Source organism: Branchiostoma floridae, chromosome 13 (assembly GCF_000003815.2).
Source record: "Branchiostoma floridae strain S238N-H82 chromosome 13, Bfl_VNyyK, whole genome shotgun sequence".
NCBI lineage: Eukaryota > Metazoa > Chordata > Leptocardii > Amphioxiformes > Branchiostomatidae > Branchiostoma > Branchiostoma floridae.
In genome coordinates this window covers 20,868,423-20,894,037 of record NC_049991.1, presented here as the reverse complement: position 1 = coordinate 20,894,037, position 25,615 = coordinate 20,868,423, and the positions used below count along the sequence as shown (strand labels likewise).

Sequence of the window (25,615 nt, the reverse complement as noted above, 5' to 3'; positions counted from 1 at the left end):
ATGGACTGATTTTTGTAACCTCATTGCAGCGGAGGTACTGTGGTGGCTGCCTTTCGTTTGTAACGGGGATGTCTTTCCGCAAGATAACAAAAGACCGCCTAGATGGATTGCTATGATATTTTTAGTGTGTTGGTAGGTCTGTATAAGACCGTGTTGTTGTCATGTTTGCTTCTCACAGAGTGAATCCTTTCTACCACATGTTGGGAACATTAACGGCAAGTTATTCTGACTTTGACCTTTTGTAACAACTTTTGGATGTTCAAACATTCCCTGACCGCAATGTTTGGGTTAAACACATCACCCAAAAGTCACCAGATTCTGGCCCACAGTTAAACATCGACTCGTGACTGTCACAGAGTAACCCGAAGGCCATATTTAATATATAATGTCTTTTTGACTGTATTCAAAGAAAAGTTCGCTTATTTGTTGAGTTTCATGAATACCACCTACACTATAGTATACTAAACTGTAGACATTCGTTTTCTGGATACGCCCGGGCAGATACTTTGAAACGGATTTTATATCATAACACATCGAATTTTAATTTGTATCATGGTACCCAAGGGTCAACACGGATAAAATTTTCAATGATCCTGGAGAAGGCGACAGTGGTCCTTCAAAATTTTATTCGTGTATACCTTTGTATTGGAAGAAAGTTAAGCATTGTACTATGATTACTACCAACACAGATAAGCTTCTATGATAAGTTTATATCATGTTATACAATCTACCATTCCGTATGAGCCACATAAGTTTAGGGTATTCCAGAAGGAAGTGCCAGTAACTCCGCTAGTTTCTAAATCTACGTATGCCATGTTTAAACTAGAACGAGCTTAGAAATTCATGTGTATTGTGTATCTATCAGATCTTTTGTTCCTACTGTTGTTCTTAACCATTGTTGGATATCGTATTTCATGAATGCTCCACTTTCCCTACTTTTCATTTCTACTCTTGCGAAGCCTTATTTGGCAGCGTACCAAATATGGTAACGTCCGAGGTCGTCGACCCATCCCTAATCCTAAATACCTGTGCAAATACAGGTGACCCCGAGTACCCCTGTAGAGCCACATTGTAGCGGTTCCGGTTCGGCGGAGACCCCCCGCAGACCCCCACCTGTCACTCCAGCACGGGAGGGCTTCATAAGTTCTTAATCCTTTTGTAATCGAAATCGTTTCATTGTGACATACTTGACTGAGGGTCTGGATAGGAGGGGGCTTTGCAATCAGAAAAATAATACGTATTATGTCTTCCGTAAACAAATTATACAAAATTGTGGAAAAGGGGCACGCAGCTCTAGGATAGAAATAAAATAGTGGTAGTCAGTATCATACGACTTATAGAACCAACTTTGAAAGCTAATGTAGGCATGTTAAACTATGTGAACCATACGGTAGGGGTGCCATGTGACGACAGAAAGATTTTCTTTTACGAAGGGCGTGCGAAGTTACGAGACGTGCCCCTGTGGCTAAACTTTGTCGGTGCGTCGGTCTAGATATGCTTTGGTTAGGGTGGGGTGGGGGATAGTCTCGCAACAGTAGCTTCTGTAGTGCTTCTGTAGTGCAAGCCGGTTTGCCAAAATCTGATCCACACCCTTTCCAAAACACCCAGCCTATTCCGCCATACAGTATGTTAATGAAACTGGACCTGAGAGAAGCCCGGCCGAGTGATTGTTATGCAGAGATTCAGGCTACTCTGAATGCTTTATAGCTTGACAAGGTGAGCTGTTTTTGATTTGTGTCCCGGAATTACTGCAATGTTGCATCGGAGCTTTGTTTGTTTGTATACTGGTACGGATTTATCGTAACTAATGCATAACGGCACACTAGCCACAGAATATGACACAAAGACGTTGTATGAAAAGGGGTATCATCATCGGACATACTGCAGCTACTCTGAATGCTTTTTGTTAAAGCTTGAGGTTTTACCGCAATGTTACAGGTACTAATACTGACAAAAGAGGTTATATATAACCTCCTTCTATAGACTTGGCATGACTAATGTATAATGATGCACAAGCATCAGCCAACTATACCAAAAACGGGACAATTGACGTATAAAAATCGGAACACCAAGACACAATTTTCTATGGCTTAAGCGTGATTTTGTACAGCACTTTTTCGAAAGTAGCTCACACACGTGCAAAGTAAAGTTATGGCAGAACTCAAAAGCTGCAAAGTTCTCCGACTTCCTGTTTAAAAGAAAACGCCACAACATTTTTTGTTGTGATTCAGACCCAGACCGTACGATCACGGTCCCCACAGCCGACCCATGATTATCCAGACTAGCCGGGATCTCCTGACTGTAAACAATAGTAGTTAAAGCGTGACTACCGTATGACTCAAGAGTGAAACGTGAGCTGCATAATAAAATATATCTCACGGTTCCATAATTCTCTTTGAATAGCTACTTACCACTACCTTAACTTAAGACTTAGATGTTAATTTCATTTAACTTCTTTGAAAACCATACATGCATGTTAAAAAAGCCATATTGCATTCAGCTTACATTTGTACTTGCGATGCATACTCAAAATTTTGCACGTGTTATTGGAAAAATATCTTAGTATCTTGAGTCAGCTATTATGTGAATCTTTAACGTTAACATTATGGTTATGGTTATAAAGATATCTGAGGTAAACATTTATCAGATATATTGTTTTCTAATTCTCTGGTGCTTCTTAACGTTAAGGGACCAGCTTTGCTTTTCAGACTTCACGTTTAAAAGTTAGTTACTGTTATATGCTACCAATGCCGTTCGTTTACTTCCGTTTAGTGGAGTCGTTTGCCGAAAGGATCTGTAATGTTTGGCCAACATGATCGTCTTTTGTACACATTTGGAGGAGCTTAGAGCTTCCCTGCTAACTCAAAACATACACACGCTTTGTATTACACAAAATTTTGAAATGTCATGGCGTTTCGGACCAGTTGTGCTGAAATATGTGAAGTACCTGTAGCCATAACAAAGCTCGATAGTGCGTTGGTTTGTTGAAAACGTCTGGTGAAAGCGTTACACGCCGATGGGCCAAAGGTCACGGCGGTTCCAAAATGGCGGCCATTTGTAATCATGTCTTGACCTTGGCACTTGTTCGAAGGCGAGGTCAGCTCTTGTTGTACACCTGTCAAAATACACTTGTCATGACACACCTGTTGGTACACCTGTTATTGGACAAGTAAGAGCTTTGGTGTGCACTGCTTAGAACGAAGAAACTTTTGGTTGGATATGTTGGTTTGGTTGACAACTCATGTTTAGGTTTACACGTCGGTTCCCATAGTTTGGGGTTTCTTTTTGTAGTGTTTTTGTTTGACATAACTTGAAAACGTGACTTCAGGCAAAGAAATTGACTCTGAACACTAAGTCTGCAACTATCACTTTCTCGTATAGACTACATTTCTACTGAATTCAATGCAAAAGTAAGCTATGGTACCCTGGCAACTACATATTTAGTGACTCGGCTACCCTGATTTTGCTCGAGTCATTCTTGGCTGCCTTAAGCTTGTTAGTCAGTTACATCTCTCTAAAGCCCCTTTTCAGTTCTGTCAATAATTTTTGCACCCTGTTGTGATTTGTACGCTTTATATGTGAGCAAGGAGGTTTTGATTAAAATATCATTGAATTGCGCAGCTTCTAACCAACTTGATCTCCACCCTTCCCTGTCCCATGGCCGACCCTGGCCCTCCCCACGACCTCTGTCCGCCACTGCTACATCCAGAGGGAGTCATGAGCCACTCCGGGGTAGCCAAACACACTCCCAGCCAGTCCCAGGCCGGCTTCACTCCTCTGGCAGCTTTTTATACTAGCTTATGCTACCGTATGATCTGCTTGGAGATTACACCTCTCTTCCCTATCCCATGTCCGACCCAAGACCTTCCCACGACCCCAGCCCACCACAGTTACATTCACAGGCCTGACCTTTCTGTTTAGTAAACTTCTTATATCGTATTACCCTCAGTACACCGCTGTAGTGTACACTTCTATTCAGTAGCTGCTATACAACCCCGTACGTAGTGTACACTCCTGTACAGTAGCGAGCCGACAAGGGTTCCGCTGGTAAACAGTTCCCGGCCATTGTCCGGGGACAACCCGGTGGATCAAAGGTGGGCCTGACTTCATCTCCGAGCAGATGTGACGCTCTGAATTAATTTTAAGGATGACATCCCCTGCATGGACACCCATAAACTAATGCGGAAGGGCGGAAATTAAAAATACTGCTAGACCACATGAATGCAAAGGTGGTATCAAAAATTGAACTACAGAACACAATGTATTACAATAAACAATTAGACTTTGAAAACTGGTCAGTAAGGTCGAACAAATGTCTGGGCACAAAGAATATGGTATATCGAACAGCAGACTTTTCATATTTTTCACATCTTCTTCTTTGACCATAGAACTGACGTTGACATTCTTTGACGCATACGTTTTCCTATATCATTTGTTTTCATTCTGCGGCATATAGTTGCTTAATCTAACAGCTAGCTACTTTTGTACGATTTACAGTACTGTAAAAAAGATTTTTATTTAAAAACGATCGGAAATTGATACGCGTAGATGTCATCCATATAATCAAATCAACATGGCCTAATTAACAAAGTGGCGATTGAAACACCATATCCATACACAATGAAAAGTTCTAACCAACAAGCGCTAGTTTGTGTTCCGACCGAGAATCTGAAGCCGAGTTGTCGCGGTACAATAACGGCATAATGATGGGGATGTAAGCATGCAGAATTAAGGACCACTTCTGATGGTTCCATTCAGAGTAGGAGGGCGGTACCTTCCGCTCGCCGCTGGAGCGGACAGGTACTTATGCCTAGGTCCCAATTCCCAACCCGGGGTCCGGCCGGGTAGCTTTTGGAACCGAAAACAATATTGTAAGAAAGGCAGCAAAACACATAGAACGTGAGAAAAAGAATTCGAACTAGTCTGAAGCATAAGTTGTATTCCTTTATAAGCACTTTTCTTTTTTGTTTCCGCAAGTATCCCGACCGGGCCCCGTTTCCTAAATATGATCTAAACCTTAGCCTTGTTAGGTTAACGTCACATTTCCAAACGGGGGCCCGGCCGGGCTGTTTGCGGAAACGAACAATAGAAATGTTTATGTAAAACGTACAAAAAATAATGCCCACGACTATTATCTTTACGTCTTGTGTAGTTTTACGTCATTGATATGACCATACTTTTCGTTCCCAAAATCTACCCGACCGGGCCCTGGGTTATGGATGGGATATTAGAAATAGACCAACCAGAATGCACAGATAGACATATAATTAAATGTACTCGTATACCATTGGGTATTTTCTAAAGTTACAATTCTTTTAGCACGCGCCCTTTTAAATATTTTTAGCATTCGATGAAGTCGACTTCTGTAGAAGCCTTTCCCTCACGATCACTGGCTCAGACACCCCCCGGGCAAAACGTGTTTCAATGGTGAAGTTAGTGAAAGTACCCGTGTTCTTTCTTGTGAGTTTCAAAAACTTTCACAGGTGTGTGAACACATTGGACCTATTCTCAAGGTTTTACATTGCTGGCTGCTGTAGCGGCTTGTCTTTGTTGTTGTTGTTGACAAAGCTGCGTTTGTTTACACACTCTGTACCGATCATGTTTGATCACCACATTGTTTATCTTTCAAAACGTAAACAATACGGCTCTCCAGGTTCCTCCAGTGCCCCACTTTTACAGACGACCTACATAAACAAGCCTCTTACAATCACACGCCCGACCGCCTCTGGCTCTTACCCATGACCTATTGTTAAGCATAGTACTAGTACTCCCTTAAAAACTTTTCCAGTGACGTTTGTAGCATATTTTCCTAGTAGAATAAAGGCTATGGCAGACCCGATCATTGACCAGGACCTATCGTAACATTTTGTGCCAACTGAGGTTTGGACGACATATTCACAGCTATCGCAGTCTAATGTTCTGAACATAGGTCGCTGTCGTAACTCAATCGTACTACAATATCGCCTGGGAACCATTCTCCAATGGTCTGTTTTATCGGCCCCAGTCTTCGAGAAGCAAAGTAATCAAAACTGATCATGACACTGTAATTCACTGGGATGCGCTGCTGGGCCTGGGTGGGCGGGCAACATTTCTAGCATCGAAGACCTTAACCCAGGCTAACAGCGCCCGTGACAGGACCCTTACAACAGCGACATGAAAGGTAACGTTAGTGACGGTGTAGCGAGCGCGTGTGACACACACACATGTAGCATACCCCCGTGTAGGGTTACCGGCTGCAGACCGGGGCGAAAGCTTTCTTTTTGCCACATTTTCCGCCCGAGGGACTCTCTAAACGGGACTGTACCTCAGGTGTCGCAGTTCAGGTACGCCTATTGTGCCTGGTGTTTCTTAAGTGATTCCTGGCTTTTGAGAAGACGTTTAAGCACCGCGACGACTTTCTTCAAGTTTAGGAGGTAAGCTTCTCATAAGGGGTTCTTTTTAAACATCTGGTGTAAAGTTGTGGCGTTCTCAATACTCAGGAAACAGTAAGGCGTCTCTAATTAACGCTGGACCGGTAAAATGGTTTCCATTTCATCGCTTTTCACGCGGCATGAGTAAGGAATCCGTCCGTATCGGGTGTTGGGAGTTATTAATGGATCGCTTATGGATATCAGATCGAAGATAAGAAATGGCACAGGTGAGCCTACAGGTGAGACAAGAGACGTCTGTACAGGTAACGTCGAACGTTTGCTTTTCTTATTCTTCACCTGCACTTCTCGCCTCATTTCATGCAATATATTATCACATTGTGAAGAGGACTTGTATATCATAGATAAAGGCGGCAAGGTGCTCTTAATCGGCTTGATCTAAACAACGCCTCAGATGTGCAAAGATTAGGTGTGACGGGTCGTTCAGTACAGTGTAACATAACCAGCTGCTGCCGCGCCGCGCGCCTGTGGTACGGTAGATTAGAGACCGCGCCCGATCTAGATGTAGAGATATAAATCTAGATACAAATACAGATATACCGCAGACGAGTTGTCCTGACGTGACCGCGTGTCTACGGTATACGGTGTTCGTTAATTTTTTACGTGCTTTTGATGTGCAAGTATCAAGTAAGTTTTCATGTGCTACGTACATGTACTTATTGAGCACTGGCTAGGCGTTTACAATGGTGTTACGGCTAACGGTAGCAAATGCTTGATTGTGTGGTAAGAAAGGTACGATCCTGCAGGCTAGGTAGTACCGTATACCTTCTATTCGCAACCCTTATGATCTGCAAGGTCAAGCTCGATCGTCTTTTTTCTTGTTGGACACCAATTTTGTACCACCCTAGCATTTGTGAAATCAATCGGTACAAGATGTCAGTACAATTTCGGCAGGCACGAAAAAAATACGATCCAATTTGTCTAATTATCACCTCCACGACTGGCAAAACAACAAGGAACTCATCCGTTTTGCGTTTCTCGGTTTGACGTTTTCAAAAGAACACAATCTGTCGAGATGGCTGGGTTACAGGAAATGTATTCGGTAATTGAAATGGATGATATTTCAGTCAGTGAGAGTGTAGGCGTAGCGAACAAGCATCCAATACTAGAAACATAGCACCAGTTGGAAATGTCTCTCTGTCGGGACCAAGCTGCTACGTTGCGATTAATCCTCTAGCAGATGAATGAAAACTCGTTACATTTTTTTTCTAGATCCTCAATTTATCAACTTTTTTTAATGTAAAGAATGCCGTTTGTAACAAAAATGGGGAACAGAGTAAATGTACCACTTTATGTCCTAACATATGCTTGGAGAAGAATAGAGATTTTAACTTGGCCTTTTTCAGTGCTTTGAAGTCGCTACAAAATCAACTGTAACAATGATCACTGTGAACTGTCACACCCTAAGAAAACCTGTCCCTATCTACAGCTAAGTGCCATGTCGCTTACTGTTTTGTTTTGTCACTCCAGAATGCCAAACATTTGGTTAATACAAAACACAGAACACTCAAAGAACTTAACCCCACTATACTGATGCCTGTGTGTCTATTGTTGCAAATAACCGAAGCAGAACTTGGTTGTACTTGTTGGATAAAACCGTGGCCTTAGGAGTTCATGTGTCATTGTTAAATGTTTTGATTAGAGTTTGGGTAGCTTGGAAGGCTTTTAAGGTCTTTGTTGTGATTTTTTATGCGAGAAATGCTTGTCAACATTTCTTTAGTACCTCCAGATCGATACAATGGCTAAGTAAGAAGAGGGTTCGCTAGGCATTTGGTAAGTCGTCTATTCGATCCCGGCCATGTTTTATTATACAGATACATAAATATAATTCATCAAAAACTCCTCAGCACTCAATATTTTGGTATGAGTATACACCAGAGGACTAGCCCCCTGCTGTGTTGAGTGCACAAAGTTGTGTGGCCCAAGGTCTATTGAAACGAAATTGTTCTTTTCTTCTACGAGCCATTTAACCTAAACTTTATTATCCAACTTTATCCTCCAATTCGCCACGATACACTCGTGATAAAATGCCTAATTATACATGTACGGTATGTGTGAGAGGGTTATCTCATTAAAACGGAAATGGGAGCCGTCCAATGCAGTATCTCACGCGGGAAGGACCTTAACTGGAAAGGGAATGGTGACATATGCGAAGTCGTGCGGTACCGGTGGTTGGAGGTTTGTAGTCCAGCCAGATTGTGGATTAGCCCACTGCTGAGGTGAATGCACAAATTTAAAGTTGTGCGGCCCAAGGGCTATTAAAACGAAAATGTTCCTACAGAATTTGGACGATACGTACCAGACGTTATAAGATGGTCAAGGATTCCAGACGGAACAGCAAAGAAGCGGCTGTTTATAGTGTGTAATAAATGTCAGAGCGAAAAGCGACTGTATGTAAGGTTACAGTGTATAATAAACGCCGTGGCGAACTACTTTCCGGGTGGAAACGCGAAATTTGCGAAATCGTTTGTAGTCCAGCCAGATGGTGCTGTGACGGCCGGTTGAGCGTCCGATGAGGCGTGACGTCAGCGAAAGCAGGCATGAGCTCGTACACCTGATTGATGAAATGGTCATGCGGTTTGACGCTTCCGTGACAAATGTGAATATCTATTTGCAGAAACGCCTCCTTGCGATTATTGTATCTGTTGCATGCTGCGAAAACTTTGCGATTCGTGTCTAAAAGCGATGTCTGAATACTGTAGGGCAACGACACAGTTATTGCCGTGTAATATATGAATGAAACGAAGGGAGTGATATAATGTGTAGTAGTGTGCGAGTGTCAATGCGTAAGTGTGTGAGTGAGTGTATGAGTGAACGTGAGTGAGTGAGCAAGTGAGTGTGTCAATGAAAGAGTGCTTTAATCAATGACCGAATGCTTCAAGATGTCTGTCCCAACGAGCCTTTTACAAGTTTGTAATGTTTACGATGAAGTGAAGAAATTCATGGATAGATGAAGGGCTATTTATATATGAATCGATGGATGTTGAACTCACAAACCGCCGTGCCTCCCCGTGCAGACGCTATCCTGCTCGATGGAGAAGAGCGCCCCCTAGAGATTGCCGTGAGTGTGCGCACCACCCCGAGGTTCGTGCTCAGGAACAAAGGCAGCTGGAGACAAGAGGTACCTAAATGTGCTTTTCTTACTCATTATTCAATGCCACAATGACTTAATTTGATTGCCCTGACCATGTGCCTCCTTACCCTGGAGATCCTCGAGCAAGAATAACATTCTGATTGACCAGTAATGCTATTAAGCTGACTTACGCTGCATCCCAACCTGACGCAGATGGTGTCAAAGGAAAAGCCCGTAACTTTATATTTGAGACTTTGTGTCCACGCTATATTACTCAGTTCTTTGCACGAATCTACAGTTAATATTGTATATTATAATAATTATTATTATCAACTATTTATCATATAGTGAATACCATGCCACCAGAAGAAAACGATATTTCTTTACTCTGTGTACTACTGAGGTTGCGGAGCAGAGCTACATTAATCTTAATTATCATTGTCATGTATCATGTAGTGAATGCCATGCCACCCGACTAATACGATACTTTCTGTCCACGCTACACTACTCAGGTCGTATCGCAGATCTACAGCTGTTCTCCCGCTAGCCGACGAAGACTAGTCCATTATTATCATTATCATGTATCATACTGTAAAAGCCATGCCACCCGAATGATATGATAGTTTCCTTGCACGCTCTACTACTCAGGTCGTTGCGCAGATCTACAGTAATGCCATGCCACCCGAATAATGCAGTACTATTTTTGCCCGCTACACCACTCAGGTTGTTTATTTATTTGTTTGTTTGTTTGTCAGGTCGTAGCGCAGATCTACAGCTGCACCCCCGCCAGCCGGCGTAGACTGGTCCAGCATTACGGCATCGAGACCGAGTTTGAGGAGTACTGCCGGCAGCAGCTCCAGCGCCTGTCCGGCTCCTCACAAGACTCCTCAAGATCCGGGGACAGCAGGAGGAGGGACTCCCCAAGGAGAAGGAACAAGCGCTTTCTTAAAGGTACACCGCATATAGCCTCCTTCGGCAACATTGACCATTGTAAATCCCTGATTGATATCAGCCCTACAGTGTCTACAGAATGACAGTCTCTGCCACATAGGGCACATCTGTAAGCTGACTCAGGCCTGTTGCTAAAGGTACACTAAATAATGTAAAATTTGGGCTCCAAAACTAAAAACATTCTCAAGTACGAAACTCTCATGTGAATGACATGTACAAATTTTAACCTCTGTCCAGCATATTTGCCTTATTATGCCGAGTTATGTTCAGAACAAGAAAATGGACCAATATTTCTTCTAATGACCAAACCCAGGGCAACATTTAAACAGTCACGCTCCAAGAAGGTGTGATAAAACAGCAGAGCCAGAGCTGATGTCATTGTTTAAAAGTTTTATTGCGTTTAAGCTAAGGGAGGGAAGGTCCGAGTGCCACCTCCTCTCGTGCAGTGTTATTAGTATCTAGGACTATTGATGGTTGTTCTGGTACAGGCAATGTTGCTATGGTTTTTGTGAACTGTACAAAGCAAGCTGCACAAGGTCTGCTAAGTTCCTTAAGACATCTCAGACTAGGTCCTTCTGTTCTAAGCAACATACTGTACACTGGTTTGAAAAATCACAGTTTTTAGTGATATGTTTGTATGGCGCAATGTAACCACCCTCCAAAAATGTTGTATGAAAGTCCATAATTTTGACCTTACTTCCTATGTAAATAAAAGGTAGAAACATCTACTAACTATATCGATAAAGATTAGACATCCAGGTAATAAGACATGCCAAAAAGCAGTTACTCAAGCAACTGAAATTGATTTTGTAAACGGTCAGACGTTTCGGTCTCTCAAAGTCACTGACAAAAGTGGATGCTCTCTGAAACGTCTGACCGTTTCCAAACTCATACCCAATTGCTTGAGTATTAAACTGCTTCTTGGCATACTAACTATATTGTCCTTATGTTACACAATGCACCTTTAAAGGTGTGAGCGTATCTTGGGAGAATCCTGCCAAGGATGAGGACTTCCGTCGGAGAGTGAAGAGCAGACAGTGGAAAAGTTTTGGCGGGAAGCTGAGAAAGTCCAGCAGCCTGCCGTCCTTGTGCGAAGCCCTTGAACCGTTCGACTCCACGCACTCGCTAAATCACGTGATGAACGGGTCGCCAGGCAACACCACCGGCTCCAGCCTGTCGTCTGCGAACACGTCAATCAGCTCCGGCCGGACCAAGTCCGCTCATGACGACAGCATGGTGGGGTCACCCGAGGTCAGCGGCGTCAGGCAGCCCTCAAAGTAAGTTGTCAAAGGGTATTTGAACCCACGTGATTATGACGTAGGCATTGTCTGCCATGTTGGATGATTAAAAATGGTAGTTGTCACTTCAAAAAGACTACTGAGTAGCTACTTACTAATATTTGATAACTGATAGAGATTGTATGGTATCCTTGTATATATGTTATTACAGTTACTTTTTTAATATTAAGTTAATTAATTCCTTTGCAATTTGTATATTCGAATTCTCAACGACTCGACGTAAGAGAAAATTAAAATACTGATTTGTTAAAATAGCATCTTACATAAACCAAAAAAAGTTAAAATGCAAGATTTACGATAAAGATAAAATTCCCCATTTAACCCCATACCTCTCCAGCTTCCCGCTCCTAGATATAATGAGCACTTCTTTCTTTTCGTAGAAGAATGACGACTTTCCTAAAAGACTCAAATCCATCTAAGTATGAAAATATTTTACCTGTTAGCGACACTGATACACAGGCGTAACTAGTCAATAGATGAATAGCTAAATCAATTGATCCTTTATAATAACGTCTTTAATCTTTGTCTCTAAGGAACCGGGCTCGGAAGAGCCTCGGCAAGACGAAGTCTGTATCTCAGATCTTCCAGCGCGGCTTGAGTCTGAGGGGGAAGAAGAAGGAAGGATCTCCTTCTGAGCTGTCTACGGACATGACGGCACCAGGTGTCCTTAAGGTGAGGAGTTGTACAGGTGTGACAGGTATGCTTAAGGTGACGAGACATGCAGGTGTGACAGGTGTGCTTAAGGTAAGGAGACGTAAAGGTGTAACAGGCTTGAGTCTGAGGGGGAAGAAGAAGGAAGGGTCTCCTTCTGAGCTTTCTACGGACATGACGGCACCAGGTGTCCTTAAGGTGAGGAGTTGTACAGGTGTGACAGGTATGCTTAAGGTGACGAGACATGCAGGTGTGACAGGTGTGCTTAAGGTAAGGAGACGTACAGGTGTAACAGGCTTGAGTCTGAGGGGGAAGAAGAAGGAAGGGTCTCCTTCTGAGCTGTCTATGGACATGACGGCGCCAGGTGTGCTTAAGGTAGGGAGATATACAGGTGTGACAGGTGTGCTTAAGGTGAGGAGACATACGGGTGTGCTTAAGGTAAGGAGATATGCAGGTGTGACAGGTGTGCTTAAGGTAAGGAGACATTCAGGTGTGCTTAAGTTGTGCTTAAGGTGAGGACACATATAGGTGTGATAGATGAAGAACCGATCGTCGACAAGCATTTAGGGCAGCCTTTCCGCCACAAAACAGCTGGAATTTTGCATATCACATACACAACTGGTCCGGACTAGGAATGTTCCCTATTTCTGTCATAAACGTATCGTGCGATCCTTGGTGCGATGAAGGCGATCAGATCATGATTTACCGTGCAGTTTAACAGTTCACCGCTAGGGTATCGTGGACAACAGGAAGTGTGGTGCAGTGATTAGTCTGCATACCGATGTGTTTGTTTACCTGTGGTCGCTACATGTGTAGCAGTATTACTCTCATTATGTGTGCACTAGTCGAAGCCGACGGACGATGCATGTGTGAAATTGCGTTACTTTGCCGTAAATCTTATGCTGGTTGAGCAGTATGGTAAGTAAGCTTTTAATTTGAAGCCTGTTACAAACGGCAATTCTGGTGTTTTGTACGACCATTACCCTACACCGACAGCTACATAATGGTTGGTTGTTTATAGTGGTGGTAATGGTGGTAGTATAGTACACTATTGGTTTCTTACATCTTTCAATGTGTGGTACGGTATGTACGTTTTCAATCTGAAGGATATAAGGATATAATGATAGTCTTTAATCAGGCAGCTCGAAGATGATGGTGGAAGACGCTGTCGTTTTATTTTACATATATTGTCTTCTTGACCCTCTTCGTTCTAAGATATCATCGCCCCTGGTTTATTTGACCTTATCATGACCTACTGACACACCTTTCCTGTTCTCACCTGGTCAGGTGTTCGGCGCCATGATTGAACAAGGTGCGAACTACAAGAGCGTGCTGGCCACGCGGGGTTCCACCGCAAGGGAACTGATCAAGGAGGCGCTGGAGAGGTACTCCATAGACAGGTGTGTTTGTTTGTTTGTTTGTTTACTCATACAAATTTCATTCTCTGTTCACCTGATCGCTTTGGCACAGTTTCCAAGGGACGACAGCCAGTGAGAGATCTATAAACCATGAAATCATTAAAAGTACATTGAAGTATAATTGGAAGATCTGAAGATCTTGAGGATCAATGGGTGACCTTGGAGATCCTTGAGCGCTCACTGAAAGACCATAGACAGATCTGCCAACTTTGTGAAAGCATAACGTACCACCTCAACGGCATCGCCTCTTTGGAATCCCCGCTTTGATACAGAGACAGGTGTACAAAAATGATAATATTTTACATACTCATTCAATCGCGGTCCATCCACTATTGTTCCATCCGTATTAGCGTTCGTAACATATAGATTGACCTCTGATACTTCTCTAAAATCCACCACAGAGACACACACGCGGACTACGTGCTGTGTGACGTCATCGGAAGATTGCGGGACCCCCGGCCAGATGAGATTACCCATCATTCCCCGGGCAAAAAGGGGAAAAACGAAGAAAAGGTGAATTTATTGTCAAAACCAGCATTGGATGGAACGTTAACTCGGACATCGAATAATATCACCTAGCACTTTTTCTGTTTAATGATACTTGCATTTTCAAAAGTATACTCATCCAAATGAGCACCTTGTACTTTCACGTATATGCTTATTTATACTATGATGAAAAAACAAACTTGGATGTGTCCGATTTAGCTGTGTTATAAAGCTTAAGGATTTATTTTTTCTCTAACCGATGTCCCAGATTTGGGAGGAGGAGTGCGTCCGAGTCATAGGAGACAACGAGAAGCCATTGGAGATTCAGTCGCTATGGAAACCTGAAATAGGATACTCCAGAAGGTTCGTCGTCCTCACATATCTTGAACTTTACAAATCAATTGTCATTAGAAACTACTTATAGACTGGATGCGGTTTTCGTTTAGCGTATTCCGAATAGCAAATGGAAAAGAACCAGCAGAGAATACTGGTGACTAGAACCAAGTGAACATCTACCTTGTTGCCCTAACTACAGATTCAAAATAAGAAATAATAACACAAGAAATGACGCTAATATTCTTTTTCATGCACGTTGGTTGATCAACCAATTGATCTATTGGCTGATTTATCGATACATTGATTTATTGATAAATTCTCAGATTTGAGATGCGAAGTAAGATATTCAAAATGACGTAAATTTATGTGTTCGTCCAATTGCTTTTGAAATTGTTCGATCGATCAGTTGAGGATTGATCCATTGATGTATTGATGAAATTCCCAGATTTGAGATGCGGAGAAGAGAGGAGATCCATCTGTTCCAGTCCGACGGAGTGGACACGGTCACGGCGGGCATCAACGCGCAGGCGCGGCGGATACAGATGTCACGTGGCCGGTCCCGCACGGTCGGCGAGGAGGAGCTGTCACGTGACCTGAAGGACATCGGAAACAGCTTGGAAGTCAGTTTGAAAAGAATACCACTGATATCTATGTCTTTGTCGTGTGACTGCGTTAATGCCCAACGATATGTCACCCTTATCCGCGGGATAACCTATATCCGTTGTTGTTAAAACAGGTGTTAAAGGATATAAACTTTACGGATGGAGGTTTCAAATTTCAATATTCTCAAAATACTGTAGTTGAAAATCTCCGTCCGTCGACTTGATATCCCCTAATACCCCATTTTAAAACAACGAAAATAGGTTACCCTGCTGGTAATGGTGAACTAGCGTTACAGATAAACAGCAACACCAAGCACATTAAGACAGCATTAACCTTAACAATGCAAAAGCTTGCAAACGCATGGGAGAGGGAACAGCTTAGCCTACATTTAATTCCTGGTTCCAATTAAATATCCTGGTTGGAATTGATAGAATTTTGGTTTAGACCAAATTTTCACAAATTTTACACGTTGACAGAGACAAACAAGACGAATATGTATCATTTTACTTGTATCAATAACAAAGCAATGTTTTTAACAGCTAAACTCGAGACTAGACGACAGTAACGAGCAGGAGCCCGAAGAAACCGAGAGCTCCCAGGGCACCTCCTCGGCCTACAGCGTGCGTCCCCCCGTGGACTACCCCTTCCTCCTCACGATACGGGGCTGCAACCCGGAGCTGGACCTTTTGCTCTACCTACTGAGCGAGCCCGTGGCCATGGTCGGGCGGGGAGGGGAGGTGGGTGGCCCCGAGAGGGGGCAGGGCGACGGTGCGATGGATCAGGCAGACACCGAAGGCAGCGCCACGCCGGAGCCTGTGAAAGTGGACATCTTGCTGTCCGGCCAGGACATCCTTCCTCAGCACTGCTGGTTGTGTAGAAAAGCCGCGGCGGACTCGATAGCGAGAGACAGCGAGGCAGTGCGGCAGGTGGTTACGGCGGAACCGCTCCGTGGCGCCCGTATGACGGTCAACGGCGTGCCGGTCTACCACAGAGTCGAGCTCAACCCGGGCGACCTGCTCGCCTTCGGGGAACACTACGTCTTTCTCTTCAAAGACCCGACCTCGGTTCAGGAGATCCCGAGGGAACTGAAATGGCTGACTGGGAGAGAAAGCGCCGAACCCGACTACGTGCCCGTGTCCCACTCGGTACAGACCTCGATCGTTGACGAGAAAAGTCTGCCTCCGGTCCCAAAACTTGTGCTTGAGGAACCCCCTCGCCAGGAATCGGCTCAACCCGCAAGTCCCGCTGTAGAGAAAAAATCCGCACAAGCCCCACCCAATCAGAGACTTCTTGATTGGCAGGCCGATCGGACGAGACTCAAACTCTGTTACCTTCCTGGGAAGGAGGACGACCTCCTGGAATACATCACTACCATGGTAATCATGGAAGGTCCCGGATATAAGCTGGCGCCGGCGTACCTGATGTGCGCATGCGTGGAATACTCGGCTATGACGGGTGACCAGACGACAACCCGGAAGTTGCTGCTGAAGATCTCCAGTCTGGTACAAAGTATCGCTTGGGTGAGTGTTTCTGTGCTATGGTAGCAAGATTGTGCATTGTTTCAATCGAAAATATGACTTAAAGATCCAGTCGTTCAGTTTTTTTTATTCATGGACACAGGAAATTCCAGCAAAGGGCAACAATCTATGGTCTGTCGTTAACAACAATGTGTAGTTCAACAGTATGATAATCATGAAACAAAGTTTTGACGTTCTCTGTATATTTTCTTCAGGAGAGAACGAAAGAAATCTCCAACAGGCCAGGTGACAGGTGAGTGCCTTGTAAACTACTGGTACTGCAAACGTTCGTGGGTAACAGTCATAAAATCAGCGCTGCGTGCATGCGCAAGATACAGATTCAAATATTAATTACTCAGTAGTATGATTTTTACATCCATTTACTTGAGTAACTATCATATTGCGTACTATAAATGCAGAACTGTTCGCGGTGGATTAATGTTCGCGGTTTTCGCGGTGACCACTTCATCGCGAACTTAAATCCACCGCGAACATTTTTCTATTGTGGTATTAGTCTGCAGTGTATGATGTTACCGCGAAATTAAAACCACCACGAAAAGTCCTTTTTTTCCCGCTACCGCGAAAATTCATCCCCGCGAACTTAAATACATTTACAAAAGTATCTTACTACCTGGATGCCTAGCTAACTTTCATCGGAGTTACTCTTACACCTAACGCCCCACTCCTCCCTCCCAGACCCAGCGACCCGATCCAGGCCACAGACGAGCTCCTCCCCCTGCTCAAGCCCATAATCTTCTGGATGTCCAACTCACTGGAGATGCTGGCCTTCCTACAGGTAAACCTTTTTCTCGTTTAGAACATTCTAATGTATCCCCTTTCATAAAAACACTCACAACACCCGTGACATTTTGACAAATTTCTATCGTGCTGAAATAATTTTTTGGCGTAAGCCGAAGACTAGCCTGATTTAATCGCGCTTCTTAAGGCCCGTCAGACATTGCCGCGCCCAGAGGGGCCAGTTAGCCTCGGACATCGGATTTTACGTCACACGTGCAGACTAGCCGAAGATGTAGCAAGTTACATAAAGGTAGAAAACATGTTTCAGCACGATAGAAATCTGTCAAAATGGGCTTCCGTCGCCGTGGCTGACATACACTCACACGCGCGCACAGACACACACATACACATAAACGCGCACACACATGCACAAGAGCGTTCTAACTTCTGCCACCTTCCGCCACGTTCCAGGCGAACCTCCCGGACTACCTGTGCGCCCCGCCCGCTGCCCTGCCGCCCAACACCCGGGCCTCCGTCGCCGTGGCTGACGAGGAAGTCCTGTCCGTGCTGGAGGAAGTCGTCATGTACACGTTTCAACAAAGTGTGTACTACCTCACAAAGGTATGTGTACACGTTTCAACAAAGTGTGTACTACCTCACCAAGGTATGCGTACACGTTCCAAAAAAGTGTGTACTACCTCACCAAGGTATGTGTACACGTTCCAACAAAGTGTGTACTACCTCACCAAGGTATGTGTACACGTTCCAAAAAAGTGTGTACTACCTCACCAAGGTATGTGTACACGTTCCAACAAAGTGTGTACTACCTCACCAAGGTATGTTTGCTGCGTCATCAATGTATGTGTGCTACCTCATTATTTTTGTAGATTACCTGGTCAATGTTTGTGTTCTTCATCGTCACCATGGTATGTGTTCCTCGGCATCAAAATACCTCAACAATATGTGTGTGCTACCTGCCCAAGGTAACGTACTATGATATCGATGTGGTGACCCGGCAACATGTGGCGGGCCGCAGCTGTTTATCATGACCGACTAGCTGTTCATCGAAGGTAGTCTCCAAGCAGATCCTACAATGGCATAAGATAGTACCGAACTGGCCAAGGAGTGTAGTCAGCCAAGAGGTGACACATGTACACTCTTAGGCAGGCTTTTCTCCTCTGGCAACTTTTGATACTATCTTATTTTACAGTAGGATCTGATTGGAGATTATATTTAAGGCTAAACCATTGAGTGAACGGATATGTATTACAATTATTGTAAAAAAAATTGTAACTACATTATATGGGTTTGTGGGGCCGCGTAGCACAGTGGTAGTGTATACGGCCCGTGACCGAGAGGTCGCCGGTTCGAATCCGCCTCCGTGTTGCCGGTCTTGTGCCCTTGGGAAAGGCACTTTACACGACTTTCCTCACTTTACTCAAGTGCAAAATGAGTCGTCCCTCGGATAGGACGTTAAATGGAGGTCCCGTGTATGGGGAGAGTCACACCCCATGCACGTTAAAGAACCCCCACACGTGCGATGGTGCGGTGTGGTTGGAGCAAACCCTTCTGTCCGGAGTTGGTGATTCACTTCAAATCACCCGGGTGGAGACCTGGCGAACCTCCATACCGTATCAGCCACACGGTGATTTACATCATTCACCCGGACGGGAGACCTGGCGCATCCCCGTCTTGTAATTAGCCTGCGAAAGGGTATGTCACCCCGAAAGGGGCGGTATCACCCCGTCGTGTGCGAACATGTGCGAACATGTTTACATTTGATCACGTCGACCGATGATGATGATGATGATGATGATGTAGCCTGATATTTCATCATTGTGTTTTGACCCAGACTCTGTACATCGCCTTACCCACGGTGCTGGACAGCAACCCTTTTGCAGAAGACGAGAAATCATCGGAAACTCCTGAAGCCGGAAGGAACCCAGACAAGCCCAGCAGTCAAACTGTGGACGCTATCACGTGAGTGTACTTCACAAAATTACCAATAGAACCTAAACCATACAAAATAGCACAATTTTGTAAGAATTATGTGTGAATATAAATTAATGGCTGGTTTGCACCCGCGTTTTCCAGAGTAGATTTAGCCGGAGTAGGTTCTGCTGGGACTGACTCGGAGCCGATGGAATACTGTGTAAAAGTTGCGTTTTACTGTGTTTGAATCAGCGGAGTCGATTTCAAATGGACTTTCAATTAGCATGCGATACTCAGGTCAGGCGTCATTTTTTTTTGTATCGCTAGTTCACCTTTACCCGCAGGGTAACCTATATTCGTTGTGTTCACACACACGGTAATACGGGATATCAAGTCGACAGATGTTGGTTTCAAGTTGTAATATGTTCAAACTATTGTAGTTTGAGACTATCGTCCGTCGACTTGATACCCATAACTATCCATTTTTCAAACGCAACGGATATAGGTTACCCTGCGGATAAAGGTGAACTAACGTTATCTGTTAACACTTATGTCCCCCTTGCGCCCCGCCGTGTATTGTGTGAAAAGAACTCTCCTGAGTCGACCCCAGTCATTATGATGAAAATACAGGCGTGTTTTCCCAGGTACGACAACCAGGTGTTTTATTTCCACAGGTACGTCCTCCAGTCCACCTGGTCCATCCTCCAGGACTGCCAACTGCACACCCAGATGACGTCACAGATGTTTGCGTACCTGTTCTTCTTCATGAACGCGTCACTCTTCAACACGCTCATGGAGAGGGGTAAGGTTTATTTCTTTTTTTATAAATAACGAGTATTTTAGGAAAAAGTCACTAAGTTTGGTTGTCCTAGCTAAAGTCGTTTCAAAGTTATACGACGTCAAATTTGGCGCAGGCTTTTTACGGCCCCCCCCCCCCCCCCCATCTGACTGGATAGGGTTAAATTATAACTTTCATGTTCTGAATTATGTAATACAATTAGAAAAAGCATCGCTAGGTCCAGTTTAATATATCATAGCAATAAATGATGGCATTTTCGTTTACATTGAAATGAATGGTAATCTGCCAATTTTAGCACCTAAAACATTCAAAAACACTTCAGTTATTTCGAGGTTAGACATCTTACAGTCTGTTCGTGTTTAAAAAAAGTTAGGCGTAAGGAATATCTCGGGAAAGTGTGCGAAGAAAAACGTCCAACAAAAGAGAAGCCCCCTGTGAGATTTGAACTCACGACCCCTGGTTTACAAGACCAGTGCTCTAACCCCTGAGCTAAGGAGGCTGGCTGGTTGGGCAACCGTTCACCGTCGCTTTTCTTCTGTCACGTACCAGGTGTCTAGTAGAAAAGCTTTGCAAATACTTGGAAAAAAACAAATTGATTTTTTTTTTCTTTCAAAGGCAAACAACTGTGTACCGCACAGATCGATGCGCTCATGCCCGGTCCGTACAGGCTACTACAGCTGTCTCCAAACCAGCCGTTAACCGAGATATTCAAACCCTAGCAGCGCGTTGTTTGGGGCGCGGTCACGTCGTGCGATTTTATAATTTAATGCCATAGGGTTTTCGAACAGGCCGTGACAGAACCAACCACCGACTTGGATCTAAAGCAGCATTTTGTATACCAAGATAGTTGAACTTTGCAGGGGACGTACATGTTCGTCCTCCAAAATGTCCGAAGTTAGCGATCATACTACGATCTTACGACCTATGTGACCAAACCCTTACTTGTGCTATCTTAAGCTAAGGGTACAACCCGCAGTACGTCAGCAATTTGTCCGTACGTTTTTTGGGAGGCCACATCCGCCACGTATTTCTGAAAACGTTCAGGCTGTACAGGGTAGGCGCGTAGCCCGTACTGGCACGTACTGGGGACGAATCCGCAGCCCGATGGCACACAAAAGTTTGCCTGCACGTAAAGTTCTTCGGTGTGTCTGCGTGCTTCAAAATCCGTCGGATTCCATACGAGTTCGTACGTATACGGAGGCTGTACTTATCACTAACGGATCCCTAAAGGTACGTAGGCCGCACGTATTTGCACGTGCGGTGGGTTGAACCCTTAGCTTACGTTATACCATACTGCGTTTTTGTCCCCAGGCGCAGGAGGGCGCTTCTACAAGTGGCAGAAAGGTGTGCAGATCCGCGGGAACCTGGACCAGCTGGAGACCTGGGCAGCTGACGCGGGGCTGGGGGAGGAGGCTGACAAGTTCATGGCTAAACTGTCCGCAGCGGTGGACCTGCTGGCCACGCCCAAAGTTCACCTGCTACAAGTACGTATGGTTCTGAATATGAACGTCCATCCGTGCGTGTGGATGAACGGCATTGCAATGAAAATGAACGACGTATCTAACAATAGAGAAAGTTTGGACTTACCCAAAGTTTCGGCTTACTCCGCCGGTTTGGACCCGTCTACTACACATACCGGAACTTGACGTCGGAAACACGTGACTGCAGCATCGGTCAAAGCTGCCAGATAACCTGTGTCGCCCCCGTCTCTTTATTAAGTGTTGGTTACGTAAAGTTTTGTTTTGTTTTGTCGTACATCATGTTGTTTGTTTTTGTTTGTTTGTTTGTTTGTTTGTTTGGTAGGTTGGTTGACCGATATGTCTAATGGTTTCTCAGTCGGCCACTTGCCAATTGGTTTAGAATTTGTTGTTTCATGTCGTTGATATTTACCCGTAGTCAGACTGTGCGACCTTACGGAGAAACTTCCCTGCGCAGAACGAGGCCCAGCTACAGCATGTATAGTTGTTGTTATTGATGCTGTTGTTTATATTGCTGTTGTTGTTGATGTTTACCTGCAGTCGGACTGGGCGACCTTACGGCGAGACTTCCCTGCGCTAAACGCGGCCCAACTGCAGCAGGTTCTCGGAGAGTACCAGCTCGGCCCCGGCAGGCCCCGCCCCAGGGGCTGGTTCCCCCCGCCTGAGGAGGTGGAGCCTGCCCTGAAAACTGGTGAGGTTCCTTGTAATACTTAAGTTTCAGTGCTTTTCTTCTCACGCTACAAGAAGAAGTGAAGAGATACGTAGCTCATAAAATAGTTAAGACGTACCTGCTGTGCAGTCAACTGTGGATTGGTCAGGTTTTAGGTTGGGCAGATCATCCTCCAGCTTTCCTTCACCGATCTAGTCTTTGGCACTCAGTAGGAATTCTAAGCAGCAGAAATTTAATTGGCCTTATGAAGTTCTGCAACCACCGATGCAGAAGATTACCCGGGCGACAGAGAGCTCCGTTTCCCCGAGTAAAGCTCAGCCAAGGCTAGCCCGCTTAAAAGGTCTCTATAACTGCAATAAGAAGTGGATGTAGCCTTGAAAGCATAAGGGATACCGTGGTAGACCTTAAAGTTCATCCACGAATTCAGGGGTCTGTTGTTGTGAGTGGTAAAGAACAAGGGGGCCCTGGTTTGAGATTTTCCGTCAAATTTATCAAAATAAGAAAGGTTGAAGAAACACAGCTTAATTTGTCTTATGGCTGAAGATTGGCTGTGATAATACAAGCTGAATTAGTTCTTTTTTTTTAAATTAAAAACAACAACAACAATGGTACATTTGTCAACCACTAAGACTAGTGTTTGTATAGTCGAGTACTGTTGCACATGGAGGGATAACATATACCGGTGTGTCTGGACGAATTACATGTGTAACTTAACATGCAGAATTAGTTCTTACGAATATTTCTTCCCCTCATTCCAGCGGACATCCTGGAAAGCTTCAACAACCACCCGCCCCTGGTCCTGCCGATCTCCGGCTTCCAGCTGGACCTGGCCGCGCCGCCCTCCCAGCCGTCCTTCCGACAGTACCAGGACGCCGTCTTGCGGCTGTTCGGGGAACAGCAGAAGGTGGAGGAGGGACCGAAGGTGAAGCGAACACCGGGCCTGCAGATCAGCGTCAGAAGCCAGGAGGAGCTGCTAAAGCCAAGTGCGACCTCCACTCCGCTAAAAGTGTCCTCTGTCGACCCCGTCCCACCGTCCGCTCAGGTAGGAAAGATTTCCCCCAACATCTTAAAGAAAACGGTAGCTGTAGACTGGTTAGTAAGGCTCAATGAAAAAACGATCGAATGGCCCGCCAAAAGTGGCCGAAAATGGCTAGGTGCATCGATGAAGATGAGACATCCAGGTAATAAGGTTCCCCAAATAGCCGTTACTCAAGCAACTGGATATGATTTTGGAAACGTTTCAGATAACACCCATTCATTACCTTCCGTCAGCTCAGTGGCACTGAGGAGATCTGTTGAAGAGCATGGTCTCTTAAATAATATCCAGCTACTTGTCGAGTAAATGCTATTTGTCGATTGGCCAGGTGGTCCCTATGCAAAGGCGGCACCTACTACAGGTGTACTTCAGTTAGATAGTATAACACACTAGCTTACTTTCTGAATAGCTTACTTCGGTGTCGTTCTGCTACAGGGGTATATACTTTTTGCCGGATTATAATGAGCAAATAAACCATTCATTCATTCATTCATTCATTTATTCATCCATTCAGCCATTCAGCCATTCATTCATTCGTCCACCCAGGGTACGTTTACCGCGCACGTGGTGTACATGAGTGACGACGACTCGCTTCACGACGGCGTCGCCGGCGACGTCGGCCACGTCAAGGAGGACCCACAGAACTACGTCGAGGTGAACGATGACGTCGACGTGACGCCGCTATCGTCCAGCGGACTGCGCGTGCTTCCCGTCAGCGAGGTGACGTCACTGGCGACGATTACCGAACATGACGTCACGCAGCCGAACGGACCACGACCTGACGGAATTGTTGACGAAACTCCCCGCGGAAAACGTGAGTTAGAATCTGTCATTCTCGATTTGATGTGCGTTTTAATTGTATATATTTCCTGTAGATCTCTACTCTATCACAAGTAGCTCAGATAGTGATAATCTAGTTCACTAAAGTTCTGGCCCAAAGGCTAATTGCAAGTAACAGGTGACTGAGTAAATGAAGAACAAAAAATATTACACTATCTACATGAGCATATTATGTTAATGCTACATGTAACTTTTAAACATAAGCAATTATGTTTGACCGGTAACAAGCCACAGTTCCGTCCTCTTTAGTTAGTAAAACACACTTTCTCCATAGAATTCGCCTGTCTATGACCATATTCCCAGGTCTTTTAAGTGTTTGCTGAACTGTGGTTTGACTGTAGTACTTATACTCCCACCTCCCAGCCGGGGACGAGAGTTCCGGGAATCAGAACGGGTCTTCCAGGAAGTCCTCCGTGGTGGGGTTACTGGAGGGCATCCGGAGAGAGGATGATGCGCAAGATGAGGTGTTCGTGGTGGATCTGGGGCGTGGTCCCACCGGACTGGGGCTGGGGCTCATAGATGGGCTGGTGAGGAACACGTGTTTGTTTGTTTGCTTGCTTGCTTGTTTGGTTGTTTGTAACGGCGGGAGGGTGGTAAAATACATTCTAGAAAGGGAATAACTTTCATTTTTAATCTTAATGAATTTGTATTTTGTTTATGAAATCGACTGGTGAGGAATAAGAACTCCAGAATCTTGTAAAAAAAAGCACCCGTCTTGACTGGCGTAAAGGATTGTAGAACCAACGTAGAGAAAGTTTGGATAGTTCTGAAAGCAAAAAAATGGCTTTTAAAAGAGCACGGCTCTAGAAATCGCCTTAATATGAATAGATCAACCAGGTTTCTGTTGCAACTGCTGTTAGTCTGTTGTAGTGTCTTGTGTTGTAATAATTGTCTGGTTGATTTATTCCGCAGTACACTCCCCTTAAGTCTCCGGGAATCTACGTCAGAACCTTGGTGCCGAACGGACCCGCGCACAAGGTCAGAAATCTCCATATCTCCTTCTCTGTCTCTCTCTCTCTCCCTCCTTTACACAATCTCTTACGCTCCCTTTCTCTCTCTCCGTCTCCCCCCATCTTGTCCTCGAGCTTTCTGTATCTCACTCTTTCTCCCTGCCTCTCTTTCTTTCTCTTTGCCGATTATTTCTTGCTTTGTATAGCATCTGTGCATGTGGTACATATTTTAAATGATCGTTTTTAGTCAACCGTAACGCTTAACATCGTAAATTATGATCAATGATTAGAAGATAAGTGTCCGAACGTGTCCTTGTTTTTGTCAGGCCTATGGTCTCCTTCGACACTTTGCTTTGTTGCATACCTTTGGTTATTTAACTATTTGTTTCTATGCATGAAGAAATACACAAG

General features: G+C 44.6%; 1 protein-coding gene and 1 non-coding gene across 4 annotated transcripts in view; one reads left to right on the top strand and one right to left on the bottom strand.

Annotated features, from left to right (window-relative positions):
• The window catches only part of LOC118429171 (ras-associating and dilute domain-containing protein-like), a 40,793-nt gene that overhangs the window by 12,465 nt on the left and 2,713 nt on the right, over positions 1-25,615 (top strand). For 2 of the 3 annotated variants that reach the window (XM_035839614.1, XM_035839616.1), the window contains exons 4-23: positions 9,446-9,549; positions 10,257-10,452; positions 11,423-11,729; positions 12,284-12,422; positions 13,689-13,801; positions 14,221-14,332; positions 14,574-14,668; positions 15,087-15,261; positions 15,784-16,764; positions 16,977-17,014; positions 17,458-17,557; positions 17,971-18,120; positions 19,352-19,479; positions 20,106-20,233; positions 21,542-21,714; positions 22,249-22,399; positions 23,137-23,420; positions 23,961-24,228; positions 24,618-24,781; positions 25,167-25,232. In XM_035839614.1, coding sequence (XP_035695507.1) covers positions 9,446-9,549; positions 10,257-10,452; positions 11,423-11,729; positions 12,284-12,422; positions 13,689-13,801; positions 14,221-14,332; positions 14,574-14,668; positions 15,087-15,261; positions 15,784-16,764; positions 16,977-17,014; positions 17,458-17,557; positions 17,971-18,120; positions 19,352-19,479; positions 20,106-20,233; positions 21,542-21,714; positions 22,249-22,399; positions 23,137-23,420; positions 23,961-24,228; positions 24,618-24,781; positions 25,167-25,232 — 3,872 coding nt within the window. Of the gene's footprint in view, positions 1-9,445; positions 9,550-10,256; positions 10,453-11,422; positions 11,730-12,283; positions 12,423-12,519; positions 12,600-13,688; positions 13,802-14,220; positions 14,333-14,573; positions 14,669-15,086; positions 15,262-15,783; positions 16,765-16,976; positions 17,015-17,457; positions 17,558-17,970; positions 18,121-19,351; positions 19,480-20,105; positions 20,234-21,541; positions 21,715-22,248; positions 22,400-23,136; positions 23,421-23,960; positions 24,229-24,617; positions 24,782-25,166; positions 25,233-25,615 lie in introns of all 3 variants that reach the window. The other variant, XM_035839615.1, reaches the window with a different exon arrangement.
• Positions 20,657-20,729, bottom strand: Trnat-ugu. The gene has a single exon. It is a non-coding gene; the product is annotated as a tRNA-Thr (tRNA).